This window comes from Diorhabda sublineata, chromosome 5 (genome assembly GCF_026230105.1).
Source record: "Diorhabda sublineata isolate icDioSubl1.1 chromosome 5, icDioSubl1.1, whole genome shotgun sequence".
Taxonomy (NCBI): Eukaryota; Metazoa; Arthropoda; class Insecta; order Coleoptera; family Chrysomelidae; genus Diorhabda; species Diorhabda sublineata.
In genome coordinates, this window is record NC_079478.1 from 9,727,262 (window position 1) to 9,745,455 (window position 18,194).

The 18,194-nt window shown below is 29.9% G+C and overlaps 1 protein-coding gene across 2 annotated transcripts; it reads left to right on the forward strand.

Annotated features, from left to right (window-relative positions):
• The first annotated feature begins 109 nt into the window (after positions 1-109).
• LOC130444060 (hamartin) lies at positions 110-15,620 on the forward strand. Of its 2 annotated transcripts, XM_056779034.1 has the most exons (20): positions 110-200; positions 311-487; positions 654-771; positions 823-967; positions 2,432-2,544; positions 2,603-2,783; positions 2,882-2,955; positions 3,013-3,152; positions 3,208-3,362; positions 3,419-3,505; positions 5,903-6,130; positions 8,278-8,497; positions 8,552-9,089; positions 10,517-10,703; positions 10,757-10,882; positions 12,386-12,538; positions 12,588-12,774; positions 12,881-13,038; positions 13,097-13,342; positions 14,638-15,620. In XM_056779034.1, exons 2-20 carry the CDS (start codon positions 400-402, stop codon positions 14,713-14,715), a joined length of 3,222 nt encoding a protein of 1,073 aa, XP_056635012.1. In that variant the 5' UTR covers positions 110-200; positions 311-399; the 3' UTR covers positions 14,716-15,620. The 2 variants fall into 2 exon arrangements, with proteins under 2 accessions (XP_056635012.1, XP_056635013.1); XM_056779035.1 differs by lacking the exon at positions 5,903-6,130.
• Positions 15,621-18,194: the final 2,574 nt, after the last annotated feature.

The window sequence follows — 18,194 nt, forward strand, 5'->3', positions numbered from 1 at the left end:
GAGGTGGCCAATCCAAACACGTATATATTAATATACTAGTTCGCTATTGGCTAATATAAAACAGCGTGGGGCAATAACATACTTTAGATGAATAATACTGAACATCTGTAAGTTGTCAATTGCCATTCAATATATCCGTCAGCTGTCAAAAGCAGCCAAATGCCAGAACCTTGACTTTTCATAAAAATTCGTAATTTAAGGTAATTTTAACTAATAAATACCGAAAATGGACGTAATGTAGCATAATATAATTATAAGTGACACTGAAATTATAAAATTTGTATTCTATGAATTATGTTATAAATTTTAGATACCTGTACAAGCACCTATAGTTAAACATGCCAAGAGTTTATTAGCCTATTTCAAATTCATGCATTTATTCTCATTTTTTCATACAACATGACTGATATTTTTGAACGACTAGAGTCTAATAATAAAGAGGCTGTTGAGAATGCCAAACAGTGTCTTCGAGAACAATTCATTAAAGGTAAAACTATATTATTTTTCAAACTTGCATCATGCAATTATATTTATCTCTGATACTTAAGCATACTTTTACAGAATCCAGAAATATTTGTTGTATGTATTTCCTAAGTTTCTAGTTGAACCTTGATATTCAAATATTTCTAAGCTAATTTGAATGTTTTTTGTAGTTAATGAGCCTTGGCTACTAAATGGATTATATGATTATTATTTAAGTACAAATTCTCAGAGAGCTATGGAAATTTTGGTCAATATTAAGGAACCTCACCATGTATATTTATTTGATAGGTTGGTTTATCTCATTATGTTAGTTCCGAATAATGAATAATTTACTTATAGGTTATCAGACTCACTGAAAGGTCAAAAATTAGACACAAAAGTCCAGGCTCTGACACTGTTTGGTTATGTAGCTCGCAGACAACCCACTTGGTTATACAAATTAGAGGAACATTCTCTAATTAGAGAATTACTGAGGTCACTGAGAGTAAGTAATTACATAGCAATCATAGCTAAACATAAATTATGCCCAAGAAAAAAGTACCTGAAAAGGAGCAAGATATAAATATATAAGACTGTGCTTTTCTTTGAAGTGCATAAAAAACATTTTAATAAATATTAATTCTTATTTATTTGTTTAAATTTTATACTTGATTATTACCTATATTGTAAGTTAAATGGCATGCAGAACTTCCAGTGAAATATAACCTTTCTTATATAGGTGCTACATGCAGGTCTTTTAGGCCCATAGCATGGAAGTTATTTCCTTCCAATATTTCCTATTTTTAGCTTTTGTTTCCCAGTCCTGAATTCCTCTATCAGGTTTTCAATCACCTCTGCTTTTCATATTTTTCATGGTCTTCCTTTTTTCTCTTGCTGCTCCTTGTTTTATGTTTTATCATTTTCTTGTTGCTCTAAAGGCTGACATTCTCGTATGTCAACCTTTCTTTGTACATTATTATTTTGCTTTTCATTATTTGTTCTTCTTAGCCATAATTCTCCTTTTTTTTACACCGTAGTATCCTCCTGAGTATTTTGCATTCCCATATATTTAACTTCTCTTCCTTTGCTTTGTTTAGAATCCACGTTTCAGGTTTATTTTGATAAATTTATCATATCAAATCACCAATCTCATTTTAAGAAAATAACTGTGTTTTAGTCATTACACCTTCATATTTATTTCTTCCTATAGCTTGTACTGAATGGTGTGAATTTGGCAACATCGGAGCTCCTGGAGATATATGGAACTACATTTGAGACATAAATATCTTAATTGTGTAAGATAGAACATCTTGTAGATTGTAAATCTAGATATTTCTACGATTATTTCTATTGAAATCTTTAATGTCTAATATGCGAAAGAAACAATCATTGAAATAATTTTTTAGTTCCTTTCAGATCATAAAGATACCAAAAGCTGATTTGAAAACCATGGTTTATCTAGTTCTTCAAAAAAATGCAAAATATTCCATCACAAAGTCTGTGAAATTTTGTATTTTGTTTGTTGTCATATAAACACAACAAATTTATTAAAATACATCAGCTCTATACTTGCGTTGCGTACCAAAATTGAACAAATAAAATAGTACAGTATTAACCTCAATTTCACAACTTACTCAAAAGTAGAAATGCGACCTTTAATATTGTTAATTCAGTTTTAATGAGTTTTTGGCAGTTATTGCGCCAAATCAATGAGTTAAAATTGAACATGAAGCACAAATTGTTGAAAATATGAGATAAGCCAAAATCAGAAAAAAACAGGAGTTACTTCAGTAATTTCACTAATACATCTGTAAAGTGTAGACATATTTCCCCACAGAGATATCCAGGAGATAAAAATTTGTATCTTGTTTGTTATTTATCAGGGCAGTTTTAGTAATTTCTAGCTGTTACTTGGATGTTATTGATAACCATTGATTGATTAAAAAGTGTTTTTTATCTCAATTTTTAGAATGAAGTGGAGCTTCTGCCATTGATAAGTGCACTTCTTGTTCTAATTGTATTGTTACCAACGATCCCTTCAGCAATGGGATATTATTTAAGAGACATTTTTGAAATATTCAGGTACTCTTACTACTAAATTTTTTCTGAATAAAAAATATAATGTTCTGTTACTTTGTAGTCGATTGGCATCTTGGAATTGTAATCCAGGAAAATTTGTTGAAGATCAGTTGATACATATGCAGGTTGCTTTATATGCATTGTTTCTTAGATTGTATGGCATGTTCCCTTGTAGTTTTCTTATTTATTTAAAATATCAGTACAAAGATAAGAATACTCCAGTTTTTGTTCACACAATAAAGGTGAGTCTATATTTCTTTACATCCATCTCTATTTAGTTACAATAAAAGTAGTCTAACTTTCATTAATTTGAGTTATGTTAAAAATGGTGATTTTTTAGCCTATGTTAAATACTGTGAAAATGCATCCGTCACTAGTAACATCCACTGAAGACACTGAGGTTACAACTGAGAGGTAAGAAAATATTCCCATTCTTAAAATTGCAAATTTTTTCATTGTTTGTCATTTTAGGTGGAGAAGTAAGGGAGTTCATGAAATTATTGTAGAATGTGAACACTTCAGCTTAGATTTAACTGACAGATGTCCTCACGATTCCTGCCAATACACTTCAGGTTTTAGGTCTAGATCTGGAACTACAAATTCGACCATCGGTGAGTACAGTAACAAAAAATAGATAAGTAAATGAAAATTGATTTAATTTTTCAGAATCTTCATACCACCTTCAAAATTTGAAAAGCTTGGCAACCCTTCAAATTCCAATGACTGAATCCTCAACTCCTTTCTTTACTCCTAGCAGAATGTTCAATTTACATACTCCACCTATAGTTGAAGCCATTCCAACTGGAGTGTCTCAGGTTCAAGTAAGAATTATTCAGAATAGAAAGTTTTTTTATCAGTAAAGAGAATTGTATTATAGGACATTACCTCTCATTATTCACTCAGACAAAGTACTTCCTCGCCAGAAGCTGCTGTGGAAGCTACACCTGAAACTACTCCAGTCAGAGTGAGTAAATATGGTATTTTTTATTATTAAATTTCTAATGAATTGTTATTCAAAGGCTCTTCAGTGGCATATACCATATTGGACAATACTTTTATTCCATAAATAAGTTTAAAAAAGTAAAAATAAAGATGAAAAACAATGTTAAACAATATTTTATTATAACAAAGGCTCAAATAATCCATTTCTCTCTACTAACACAGTCCAAATCTATTATATAGATGGAAATTCTACCATGAAGTTGGATTATTATTTCTCCTTAATTGGTTAAGATTTATAGATGCTTTAAAGACATGTCGATAGAAATTTTAAATCATATCAAAGAAACAAATAACTTAGGGATTGAAAGTGTAGTGAACTGGTAGGATGCCACGTAACTGCATCACATGAAGAAGTATTTCTATTAAAAGTATTTTTGAATAATTTTTTACCACATATTTCTCAACTTAAATAAATTGTTATATAAATTAACAGTTCTCAACTACTTTCAACTGTTAGACATTTAATATTTAAATATAGGCGAACAATTGCATCTAGTACAATATTTTATTTGATAATTTAACGTTTGGTTAGGTTAGGCTGTTCGTTTTATTCATTTGAGTACAAATTAGGGAAGTGACTGAAGAAATGTGTAATGTTGATATTTATAAAAAGTCATATATATTTTCTTGAAATGATAGTCATTTAAACAACATTCCCCAGCGAAATTAACACATAATTTCGATTTTTTTATATATTAGAAATTATTGCAATGAATTTTAGTAAAAAATTACTAGGATGCAGGATTAAAACACGAAAAACATAAAATTCATGATTTTTTTCAACTTTTTAACAATTATTTTAGGAGATACAGAGATTCAACAAAAAAATTGCAGAAGAGTAATATGAAACAGAATCTATAAAAACAGCTTGTTATGCTTCAGATCTCATTTCTGATTTCATTTTGGTTAATAGAATCATATATTTTATGGCGTGTAAAAGATACCTCAAGTAAATTGTGAGGTGGTTTTAAAGAAGTTTGTGAGCGGCTATCAATTACATCCTACAGAATTTGATTAAGGTTAGGGCTGATGTTGACCATACCATAGCTTGGATTTAGATCTCTTCAAAAAAATTTTATAAAAATAGGGCGTTAGGTACGGTTAGGTTGTGATTCCAATATATCAAAAATTTATCTTTTTTCTAAGGGGTATTATGATCTAGAAGCCTAAATTTTAGGCATTTTTGAAACTGAAGTAAAAATAATAAAAACACCTGTACTATCAAAAAATCAGAATTTCAATAAATTAAAGGCCGGTAAAGTGACGGCTACAAAAAAGACGGAGCACCCTGTTTGATATGATTCCAGCCTTTGAAGTGATCTGGAACAAGAAAATTTGAAAAATTCTTGATCTATAAAGATGTCACTATCGCATTGGTCTTAACCTAAAAAAATCCACAAAATGGTGTCGATATGAAATATCAATTTTTTTGTCCTTTTCGTATTTTTTAAAAATACTCCAAGTTGAAATTTTTTGAAATCCAAGGCAGACGCGATAGAGAGATATATAAAAAATATTTCCACCAAATTTCAAAGGAATTGGTCGGGAAGAAATGGAGATATCATGTCAACTACTTAAAAAAAGTAGTTTCGATTAAATTTAAATTTTGAAAAACTATTACTAATCCGCCACTATATACATACCTTGGTCGCACGAAGTTATCTCTAGCAAACTGTAGGTGTGCTCTTCTACTTAATGGAGTTACAAGCACTTGCTTATTTCCGGTTGATAGTGCTACAAAAAATCTTGGCGAAGTGAGATAAATGTGTAAGATGAATTAGTTGTTTGGCTTTGTACCAGTCTTTGATTACCGCTTTAGAAGTCAACGGTTCTGTCACATGGAATCTGTGTACCACTGGTAAAAAATCTGTTATACGCAATAGAAAAATATTATTTTGATGAAACTTTTTACTTCATTTTACAGTTTTAATTTAGGTTATATACTTGGACAAAATCATTTCTTGAATTCTGGCAAATTCACATAAAAATTAAGTCAGTAGAACAAATTTAAATTTAACGTTTTCATTAAATATCAAATTATGTGTTAAATGCTGGAGATTATATAAATCAAAATTTGTTTCTATAGAAACAAATTATGATCTATAATGATAATTTTGAAAGATGTGCATACCTTTTTGTTGCCCTTTATAGCATTTTTACTTTTGTACATGATTATTTATAGGAATTATTGGATTGGGAGACTAGTTCATAAGTTTTCATTAAATGTTATGTTGTATATAATATTATTTGTTACATAACTTTAATGATTGCAGTATTATAATTTCATGCTCGTAAATTCTAAAATAGTCTTTTTTTTCATAAAATGAAAATCAAAATTAAAGATGTATGATTTTTCTAGGATTATAGGACCATTTCAAATCGATCTCAACCCCTTAATTCCAACATAGCACGTGCCCTAACTAGTTTCACATCCAAAACTAGATCGGGTTCGGTGTCCTCTACTCCTTCACAATCTCAACCTTCATCACCCATGCATAAGGAATCATCACCATTTAATTTTTCGACCGAAATCAAAGTAGAACCCATTAGATATAAGATTAGCAAATTAAAATTGGATAAATATCAGGTAGGTTTCAACCAAAATATTTTTATTGATGTCGTAATGGTTAATTGAGCAAAAATGATAATGGATTATTTGGATACAGTTATGAATTTATAAGGGGCTTCCAACTTTAATATTTAAAACCATATTGGCTAACATTGTTCCAATAATTGAACAAATACAAAGTTCAATTGAAAATGGAACACACTTGATACCACTACATTATCTTTTTGAAGGATGGAAATTTCTAGCCATTTGGACTCGAAAGTATTCAATTCCATTTATATGCACTGTGAATATGTAAACATTTGATTATACACATTGCAAAAGATAGCCAACTACACTATATAGCATTAAATTACTTGAAGTTATGTATCAAAACTTTTATTCAGATTTTCCACAAAGTAGTTCACTATCTGATAAATGGATCAATGTGAATTAATATGGAAAGTAATAAAAAATATATATATTGACATCTCTGATTGAAAGACTGATAGAATTTGGCAGATTATAGGGAAACATTTTCATATTTGAAAATTCCATGACAAAACTAGTGATTAACTTCGTGATCTAACTTACAATTAGGTTTTTTTTGTGGAATTTTTTGTTGAGATTTTTCGCAATAAGTTCAAAAGTTGATCATATAAATTCCAATTTATTCTTCTTTGTTCAAAAAATTCGTCTGAATTTATTTCCTTCATTTCAAAATATGTTGTAGTAAAGTAACTGTATATATTTCTAATCAAATTGAGGGGTCTCACCTATCAACACCGTGTCAAATGACGCTTTGTATATATGTTTCTACACATTTCATACAGTAAAGTAAATATATAATACATTATGAATAGATTAAATTCATCCATGACCGTTTAAAAACCTTTGTCACCTCTACATACCTGCACTTTTAAGGTTATGTTTACTAGCAAACCAGAGTCATGTTCGCGTTCATTTTGTTAACAATGTTAACAATCAAAACTAAGACTTTGAAATAGAACAAGCAAATTGAGATGAATCAAAGCGCTTAAAAACTAACAAAAAACAATGAGGTAATATTCATTAGTTCAAAATAATAAAAAAACAGCTCCAGAAACATCTACATCGTCAACATGATCATTGTAGTGTTGGAATGCTTTGACTACAGTATAATATGATTTGTTGTGATGTTGTAGATCGAAACAGCTAGCGTACTCTAAAAGACTATTTATTAATAGTAACACCATATTGCATTGTTACTATTACTACTTGGTTAACTTTGTATAAAAGAATATCTTCGATTGATTATAATAATATTAACAGAATGCGATATAATAAAATAATACTAAAGTGGAACACTGTTACTTTCTATACACAATTAAATATAAACAATTGATATTTGATACAGGACACATTTGTATATTTACAAGTCGACCTTGCAAGTTATTCTTATTGAGTAATGCTTGGTAATTATAATCAAGGTCGATTGGATTAATATACCGATTGTTTCAAAAAACAATATCACAACAGGAAACCCAGAACTCATCTAGTTAAATAATAAATACTATTGGGAAATTAAGCAGTACCCCATTAGTTTTTTATTTGATTTTTAGCAGGGTAAGAATCCTAAGCATTAATTTCAGTTGATCAGGAAATGTTCATACAAAACAAATGATTAATAGATAGTGCAATGGCTATCTAAATGTTTATTTGGTTTGAAGTGGATCAAATGGTGGAATATAGATCTTTTATAAGTCAACATTCGTCATGAAAACATGGCTTTAAAAAATTTAATAATCAGATATGAACATAAGAGTAAATCATAGGAAATATGATGATATATATATATATATATATATATATATATATATATATATATATATATATATATATATATATATATATATATATATATAACAAAATTCATCATACCTCATTCTTATGAAATTCTTCCTTTTTATTTATCTGCGAGGTTCATATAAAAGTCATATTCCATCTTATTAGCTTGCATCATTAAACATTTTTTTGCTGGGAAACAGTGTCAAACTAAAGCAAAACTGGAAATTCAAAAAATCCTCTTTATTCGGATAGAAATTTTATTGCTGTGAATAAAAAGTAGCTAAAACTTGACAGGGAAAATTAAATGTATACTATTTGAAAAAGTAGTAAATAAACAGTAGATACAAATATTTTTACAGGCTCCAGATACGTCAGATCTTTCACGAGTTAAACATTTGCCCAGTACTTCTAGTCCACTACGCATTACAAACCCCGACATATGTTCGAGGCAATCTAGTTTAAACCAAAGAAGTGAATCTCCTGTCAGTTTAGAAGATGAAGAAGTTTTGTCCATTGTCAGTAAATCTGACGATAATAAAAGTGGAGACAGCCATTTTGTTATGCAAGAAGGGGATGACGGTAAGTATATTCCAGTCAATTACTGTCTACTTCATTAATTTTTATTTTGAACAGTTGCAGAAATTAAATTGGAAGAACAAGAAAATGGATCGCCTTGTATAGAAGGAGGTCTTCATATGCCGAATTCCAAATCTATGAATAATTTTGCTAAAAGAGTTCAAAGATTGAGGCATCACAGTACCTGTAATCCTGAACCTGTGAAAATTGATACATCTACTGGAAGTAGTCCTGGAAATGGTATATCCTTCACTAATGCAACAGTAAGAAGAGCAGTATCATGTCCGGAAATGAAGAAAAGCCCTACCAATCCGTTAAAAGATATGGATAAAACATTAGATGAAACTGACGAAGAGACCAATGAAAAAACCGAAAACTTAACACAACAACACAAACCAGCTCCTACAAAATCAATTGATGTTAATCATTCTACTACACAAACAGAGAATTTTTGGCCGTATGAACATTTATTTCTAGGTGTGTTTCCTTCTTTGGAAATCAATGAATTGAAACCAAGTCCGGATGCCAGTCCGGCAGCTTCTTACACATATAACGACAGATCTCTTCCACCTTCAATATATGATACGTTAGACCAGTAAGTACTGACCTACAGTAAAAACTTATTTTCCAATTAATGCTATCAGGAAAAGTAATCAGTGATTAGCATCTGATAGTATCCTTAGTTTCATTGCATATCTATTATATGTATTATTAAAATGAATTTAAAAACACGAATACTAATCAACCTAATGTATCATCAGAAACCCATGCAATTAAAGAAAGAGGTACTTGCCAGAATTGAAACTTCAAGTATCTGCTCTCGCATATATTAATTCAAATCAATTGAACTATTGGAACGTCACCATTTTAGAAAATTGAATAGTATTCATTAATTTGAAGGGTCTCAAAGAAGATGAGGTCTTATGTTTTGAGTTATCAGGATATGACTGACTATAAAAACTGTTTTGGTTGTTATACTAAAACCTCTAGCCATTCCCCTGATCAGGTTATTTAAGTGTTCCAAATGGAGGTTTAAAAAATACCCTCACATCTTAAGGAAACCAAAAAAAATGGAGATTTCAAATGAGTATATCAAAATAGCTATAATATTAGAGTTGATCACCTGAAACCACTTAATTTCATCAAGGTTGGAAAAATAAATATTTGCTGATTCTGATTCTTTAGTTATTTGCCTTATTATCTATATTTCTTATTAGTAAGTTATTGATTATAAGAGTTGATTTTGAAGAGGAAGATCAACCAATTATCACTAAAGCAGATACTAGCCGATAATAATAAAGATAAACCAGCAGTCTATTTAGACAAAGCGTAGGAGACATAAACAAAATATTATACCGGACAAAACCAACACTCACAAGCACAACTAGCGCAGTATCCATTAATGGAAATTAAAGAAGATAAGTAGAAATCTGTGTAAATGCCTCAATTTGAACGAAATCAAGACAAAATACTTGATAATTAGAACTAGTAATAAAGGAAGTGATCTAAAATATAGAAGATCCGATGATGAAAATCATACCTAGGATTAAATATCGATAACAGGAACAACCAAATTGAATAAATTGGTATGAGTTTAACAAGAAGTAATAAGTAGTGCTAATATATAAATGTACGTCACTGAACTTCTCACTAGCATTTTCTATTGGGCCAAAAATTCAATTCAAATGAAATATTTGTGTTTCGTTCTGTTGCCGTTCCTATTTTTAAAATAAAAGGTGAATCTCCTACGTATCAGGTAATTTTCAATTTAGTTTATAAAAATATTTGTATACTTACTGCTAAAGACAATAATAGCTCCACACCTTAAGATATCCAGTTTTATTATATACCTTAAGCTGAATGCTTTTTTCTAACAAATAACTAGTTATTTTTCAGTTAATGTTCGAAATATAACTGATACCATAAAACTATTTATATCACTTCCACTCCCCCAAAAATTACAACGTTTTATAGGCAGCAGCAAATGAGCCTCTATTTAGGCTATTTTGGTTTTTATTACAGTTACATTAAAGTTGCAGTTCGTACATATGAGAAGAATAGTAAGGAGCAGCTAAAGAACCAGTTGGAATTGGTATACCAGCATCTTTTATTTGAAAGACACAGAAGGGAAACACATGCATATAGAAATAGGAGACTGCTTGCAGATGCAAAAAGCACAAGATCTCTAGAAGAATGTAATTCAGCACTGGTATGTACTCAATCATACATAATGTACCTCGATTTTAAATAGTATTATTTTAGAGAGATACTGTACAGCTTCAGCAAAAAGATTTGGATGATTTGAGAGCCCAAATTGAAATATGCAAGAAAGATTGGTTGATGGAAGATAAAAAACTTAATAAAACAATAAAGTATTGGGAAAATCAGGTAAATCGTTTTAATCGTAGAAGAAAATATTTCATAGCAAAATACATTATTTAAAAAATTAGCAGTGTCTAATTTGATTAGAAACATAATTTATTATATTCCAACTTTTCAAGAATCTATTAATCCTCGGGGAATTTACTAATTGAGAATCGTACGAAATTTTATGAGAAGATATCAAAACAATTTTCAAAATGACAGTGTACATAAATATTTATGCCTATTAAAAATTGGTATTCAAATGGAGATATATTTTTTTGTCACAATTTCTCAAAAATTATACATAATCTGATAGCCACATAAGCGCATTAAACTTTTTTGGTAATAGTAATACAGTTTTGGTATAACTACCTGTCACCAAACCCATCTTTCAATGATTGAGAGACAATCAAACAATACTGTATTTCCTCACTTTGATAATAAAAATTATTCGACATAATAGCCACCAAGATTAGAATATTTATTACTTGGAAGAATTATTTTATATGCCAATTTAAATTAAATATCAATAATTCAGTTACCATTTCCAGCAAAATTAATGCAAAAATTACAATTTTAATAAATAATAAAACAATGAGAAAGTCCATTTCAATAGCGCAGCGTTTACAGCTTAATATCATCCACGATATGCTTCAAATTTCATTTTTTGTCTAGAGCATATTTCAATTAGTATAAAAGTTAAATCATGAAAATTGAAAGGCGGATTCAATAAAGTTCGTGAACGACTATATTTTACCTCCCAAAATGCTCTATTTAGATTGTGGTCAGGGAGCAATCACATTGCTGGGATTTTTTTCGACAAAGGGAACAAAAGTTACTATTTGTTCAATATTTCAATAATTGATGTCGTCTCAATATTAATGCCACCCCACATCATAACTAATCTGCTGCAATGTATTACCTTGTATGAATAATTGAGAAAACATTTTACTCGTTTTTTATCTTGGTACTTATAGATTATTTCCAAATTGGCAAAACTTGTACTGATTTGGGAACATTTCAATGTACCTAGTCCAAATGATGTATAGTAAACTATCATGCTCCTTTTGCAAGAACTCTAGGCATCAAATCGAAACCTCTACTTTGCTTATCTTATTAGTTATTACTAGTTGTTAGTCCAAAACTAAATGTTGGCAAAGCAAATTACACAGAAGTCATCGACTTATTTCTATCTCTGTTAACCTCTTTAACGCACTAGATATGGACGATTTTTCACATGCAATATTTGTATTTAAAATTCATGTTAGAAGTTCAATTAAATTACAGAGTTAGTAGATGGTATATTTAGTCAGAATGATTTTTTTTAAAAAAACCATTTCTTTCATTTCACCAAATTTACATGTTTTTCACAGCAGTGATAAATATCTAAAAGTTCTTATTAATAATAAAAAATAACCTCATTACAATTTAGTTATTTCATTCAAAATTTTTGCCAATCAATAAATTATTCGTTAATTTTGCTAGGGAGAATATTATTTCTTTTTAATTATAAATTTCCTGTTTCAGTATAAATCAGTTCAAGATGAATGCAAGATTTTGCAGGCAAACAACGAGTCTTTGCTTAAAGATATTTCAGATTATAAAACCCGAAACGCTTCATTAGAAACGCAGTTATTAGACGTGCAAGCTGATTTATTCGAGGCATTTGCTGAATTGAATGTGAGGACAATAATTTGATTGATTCCCAAATGCATGTGACTTTTCGTAGGTAGCAAAACAAAAACTGCAACAAGGAGAAAAAGGTAAAAAGGAATTAGAGGAACTTAATCAAGAGTTGTTACTCATAGGTGAATTGCATTTGAAATACCAGGAGAGATTAAAAATAGTCGATTGCGGTAAAGTTGACCAAAGCTTATTAGAAGATGTGAGAAAAGCTTGCAATGAAGAGGTCAGGAGTAAGTTTTATGATTTTTGTCCGTGTACTACCTTTAAATCGAGTAAAACTTTGGAAATAAACATTTAAAATCATACACTTTTGTCTGATATATGTTCTTTTTTCAGATCTTAATGTACAATTGGAGACAAAACAGGCAAACTTAGAGGCATATAGAAGTAGAGTTGTTGAATTGGAACATGCTCTCACCATGAAAGATGATTTAATACTGTCGCAAAAACAGATGATAGGCACAATTAATGAAGGAAAATTCGAAAAATTAGAGGTAAACACTAAAGTTGTTATTAATATTTATACAAAAAAATTAAATAATGTTATTGAAGGCATTAGAAAGCAAATACCAGACTCAAATAGTTATAAATAGAGGCCTCGAGGAGAAAATAATGGAATTGTGGCAACGAGTGGATTCAGCTAAAAGACATGTTGGTTCTCCAGACACTAGCAGTTGTCATGAAGTACAAGTTACAACGACTGCTGGTCTGAGTCCACATTCTTCACCACTGTCTGCTTCTTTGGCATCTTCCGAAGGCAGCACTGCTTTTCACGAAAGAGAAGTTAGAAATTTACAGGTAAAATACATTACATAATTTGTTTCAGTTATTATAGAAAATAAATCAACTCATTGTATTTTTGTAAAAGTTATAAGTTAAAAAAATTCTTAACCTCGATACCAGTTAATAAGTGTGTAACTCACTTATTCTGTTGGATTCAACATTATGTTGTAACACCAAGGTTTTAAACTTATTATTAACAGAAGTCAAGGCGTATACAGAAATAATTTTATAACTTACAATTTTGACCTTCATTAATCTATCAACTTCTGTTCACTTATGTTTCCTCCCATAGTGCGCTGCTTTTATAGCCAACCGGAGGTAATAGAAGATTCTCGTAAGTAATTCAGAACATGTTGGAAGGGGCTCTAAATTATTTAATAACTGCACAATCACATAGGCAAAAGTCCAGTTACAGGAGAAAAGATAATAATCGATCTAGCGTCATTTCATCGAGCCCTCCTTAGAATAATTCTTCTAGAAAAAACTATATACCATAGACAGGACTCTGATCACTTGTTAAACTCATTTCCAGCTTAAACTTGTTAATATGTACTCATTTGATTATAATAATGCTCTTGGTAATGGACAATGGGATTCAACAGCAACTTCAACATGGCTTTTAACAGGTATCCCACCTGAAGACATGTCCAATCGAATCTTACAAGGTTTACCCATATTAGAACCATTGTTTTTTTTGTCCACAATTCTGTTACCTTATTCATTTGTGTAATTCATGCAACCACATTAATGATAGTTGATTTTCCCGAAACCATGATCTCTAATAAACTTTATGGATCCTTTGCCGTTCCTGCATAATAGATCCATGCACCTGCCCTTACATATTTTTTGGAGACATTGGTACTATTTGTCTTCTTTGAACTGTCGCGTTCGACGTACTTTATTATTTATATATTAATTTGAAAAACTTCATTTTTACTTTATATATTGATGCTTCACGAATCACTACCTCCTGCTATTTGTGCAGAACTTTGATACGCAATTCTTATATATATATATATATATATATATATATATATATATATATATATATATATATATATATATATATATTTATTTATATTCTGTTTTTGATACCACTAAATTTTTTTTATTAATTCATAGGGGAAAAGACCCTTTTCTTTCCTAATTCATGTAGACCAAAGGCAATAATAGTTTTCCACGGTTTGGCAGTAGAAGTACACTGGTTCCATTAAAACAATCTCAATTTTTGGTTGTATGTCTCCATAATAAATTTTTTATCTGTAAAAACCCAACAATACCCTGTTTAGCCAAATATTTTTTTCTTCTAGGCCATAGTAGACCAAAGAGAAATACCATCAACATCCAGGTTTGACGAAACGGAAGAATCATTCCCCGAAAACGATTGATGATTATATTTTCTGAGAAAATCGACTGATTTTTCACAATTTTTAATGTATTTTCTTATTTATAGAATTGAAATTATGACGGCCCTTATGAATCTGAAGAAGATAAGAAAAAAATCATAATTTTGGATTGAATATTAGCGTGTAAGCTTATTCTACTTAAATAAGATTCAATTCCCCTCACTTTTCCTATACAAGAGAAAAGGGACTGATGTTTAAGTAACAACTTATTGATATTAAACCGTTGATCTCTAATTTGTTTCTGTATTACTATCAAGTGTAATATTTTAGATTGACGGCTTAATTTGGAAGAAACAATTTTTGAGCACAACTATATTATTATTCTTATATATATTTATATAGCTCTCGTCTTTTATGTATTATACTTTGAATTAAATATTTTCTGTAATTTATTTCTGTTTCTTATGTAGTGTGTCATCAGTATTGGACCAAATTGTAAATAAAAAAATATGTGTCCTTTGTTCAATTGATCACTTATGGTTAAGTAAAATACTATATTTAGGTAAAAAATTGATATAGTTGCCTTTTTATGTTCCCAACTATTTGAAAAAGATAAATTAATGAATGTTTGTATCAAATATTCAGTATTTTCAACTACTCGGTAATGTTTTATTCACTATTATCATTTTAATCATCTTTTTGAAGAAAATTAAATAGTTGTGTTTAAAACTTGATTCGAGAAGATGAAATATCCTTCAGTTTTTTTTCTAAAATTTCAAATTGAATATTGATTCTTACACATTATGTGTTGTCAATATTTTCCACTCAGACCAATATATTTAAAGAACGTTTTTTGAATTAATAACAAAATAATATATGTTATTGCTGAATTATATTGTCATCAATCTAATTTTGAAATCATTTTTATTAAATGTATATAGTAATTATCAGTTATCTTTTTTAATCACTAACCAATTTATTGCAACAAATAAAAATCAGGTCACAAAAAATATTTGAAATTTTGTGTTGTACGAATTTTTGTGCTTATTGTTAGTTGGCAAAGGACATACCGCTCCCCTATCATATTTTCAACTCCAGACCCAAAAACAGAATGATTAGAAAGCTTTGGAACCTAAAACAGGATAAAAAAACATAATGGGTAGAATAATTTTCAAGTACCAAATTTGATCATGTTATTTATGTTGCCTTTAAAATAGTAAACTAGTATTCAATTTTTTGTTGGACTACATTTTTGAGCAACTCTGCCACCGATATGTTCATATTTAAAATCTAAAGTATAATTACATTCTCAATTAAAAGATCAAGAATTGCTTTTTAATTTTGCATTTTTCTGCGAAGTTACTGAAAAATTACACAAACTATATCTATAACTACATGGTAGAGGTAGAACAATGCAGTTTAAATGTCGTGATTTAATCATCAATATCTGGCTGAGGAGTTAAAGAATTAAAAAAAAATGCAACAATTATGTCGATATTATTACATTGCGTATCAGTGAATTTGAAAGATTTTTAATATTAAGTGAGCTTAAAGATTTTGTTAGTTTTTTTGTCTTGCCTCTATAATGATAACGGTGTATGTCAAAAACCAAACAAATTATTCGGTAGTGCAATTTAAACATACTTAGAAGAAGAAATATTTGCCTTTTTTGGATCAATATATTTATGTGAATCCTTATGAATGCCTAAAAGCAAATATTTGATTGAAATTAACAGAAGAATATTTGAAATTGTGTAAGAATAGCCATAAATTCATATTTACCAAATTTTGGGAAACTTATGCAATATCAAGTTTTGTCCATTTAGAATTTACAGTGTATTTTTTAGTAAGTATTTTGGCTTAAAAATAAGAAAAGAACATTTTTTCCATTTGCTAAAATTTTTTGTTTATTTATTTCTTCACATTTCAATTTCTTTCTTTAACCGGCGCTACGGTCCTTTGAGAACCAGGGCCTTCTTAACAATCGACTGTCAATCCTTTCGGTCCTGTGCATGGTGCCTCCAATGTCGAATCCCTAGCTGGATCTGGTCCGTCTCAACGTCCTTCAACCAGCGAAGTTGCGGTCTTCCTCTCAGTCGCCGTCCTCCAGGAACTCCATACTTTGAGCGGGTATCGATCAGAAGGCATCCTCTCCATGTGAATTTAATAAATATTATGCATCCAAAAGTAACAAAATATTTTGTTTTATTTATTTGCCATAATACATTTGAAATTCTTATTACTTATTTATGAAAATATGCAGGAAAATTTAAAAAAATGTTTATCCATGTTTATAGTCGTCCTTAAGGAATAAAAGTTTGGTCTCATCTGCTTTACAGTATTCGGAACATTTTTAAATAACGGAATGAAATCAATGTCATCAATTTTAATCTATGGCTGGACTTTAACAAACACGGATGAGACGTTACTATCGACTTTTGAGAGAAAGATACTGAGAAAAATTTAAGGGGCTGTCCAAGAAAATACCGACTGGAGATATAATTTTCAACTCTTGTACAGAGGATTAGGAAACAGAGACCTAATAACAACAATCAAGATCGGTAGACTTAGATAGTAAGGACATGTAACATGCATCAACAACAGTGTGTCCAAAAATAGAACAGGCAAAAGGAGACCAAGGCTAAGATGGAGGGACAGGGTCTCTGAAGATGCTTCAAATATCGGTGCAGCGAACTGGATGGTCCTTGCAAGAGACTGGAAAGAATAGCGTTCGAGGTTCCCCTATAAGGCTCTAGTGCTAGTGATGATGATAAATAATATGAATATACAACGTACCAGTTTATTTTTTAATAAAAAGTTTCAAATAAATTATAAACTTGACTGTTCCAGTGGATTTCCGTTCCAAGTTATAAGAGTGTATTGGAAATGTGTGTTGTTGAATTGCTATAAGCTAAGCTATTGTGTAGCTTATGATAAAAGTAACCAAGTGCACTTTTTTATATTCAACCACATATGTTGATATTATCATTTTCCATAAGTTTAAAAGTAACCAAGTGAGTATAACTGCTATAAATGCTCATTAGAGAAATTTATAGGTTACGGTCGGTTTCATAGTACATTTATAGGAAGCTTTAAATTGAAAGTTTCCATTAAGTTGCTCGTTTCATAATTGCCGTCGATTTTGCCAAAATGTTCTCTCAAAGCGAACTTTAAGGTAAAGATAGAACTGTTTTTCTTTGGCACCTTAAAGTCTTTAACGTTAAACACAACATGGGTTATATTTGAATTCTAAGCTGACCCAGGTGTCTTTATAAGTTCGAAAAAATGAAAGGTATGGCTAGATATCGTGCTACATTAAGTTCGAGTACAAGCTCATTCGAAGAGGAAAGTATTGTTTGAAGACGAAAACTATATCGACGATTTGGATTTTTTCGAACAGTTTTGAATAACTAAGCCTACATTTACTGTATCATTGATCAAATTGATTGAAATAGAACTACCTACAAATAGGTAAAATACCAAATATGATTCACACAATTAATAAATTGTTATCTTATTGT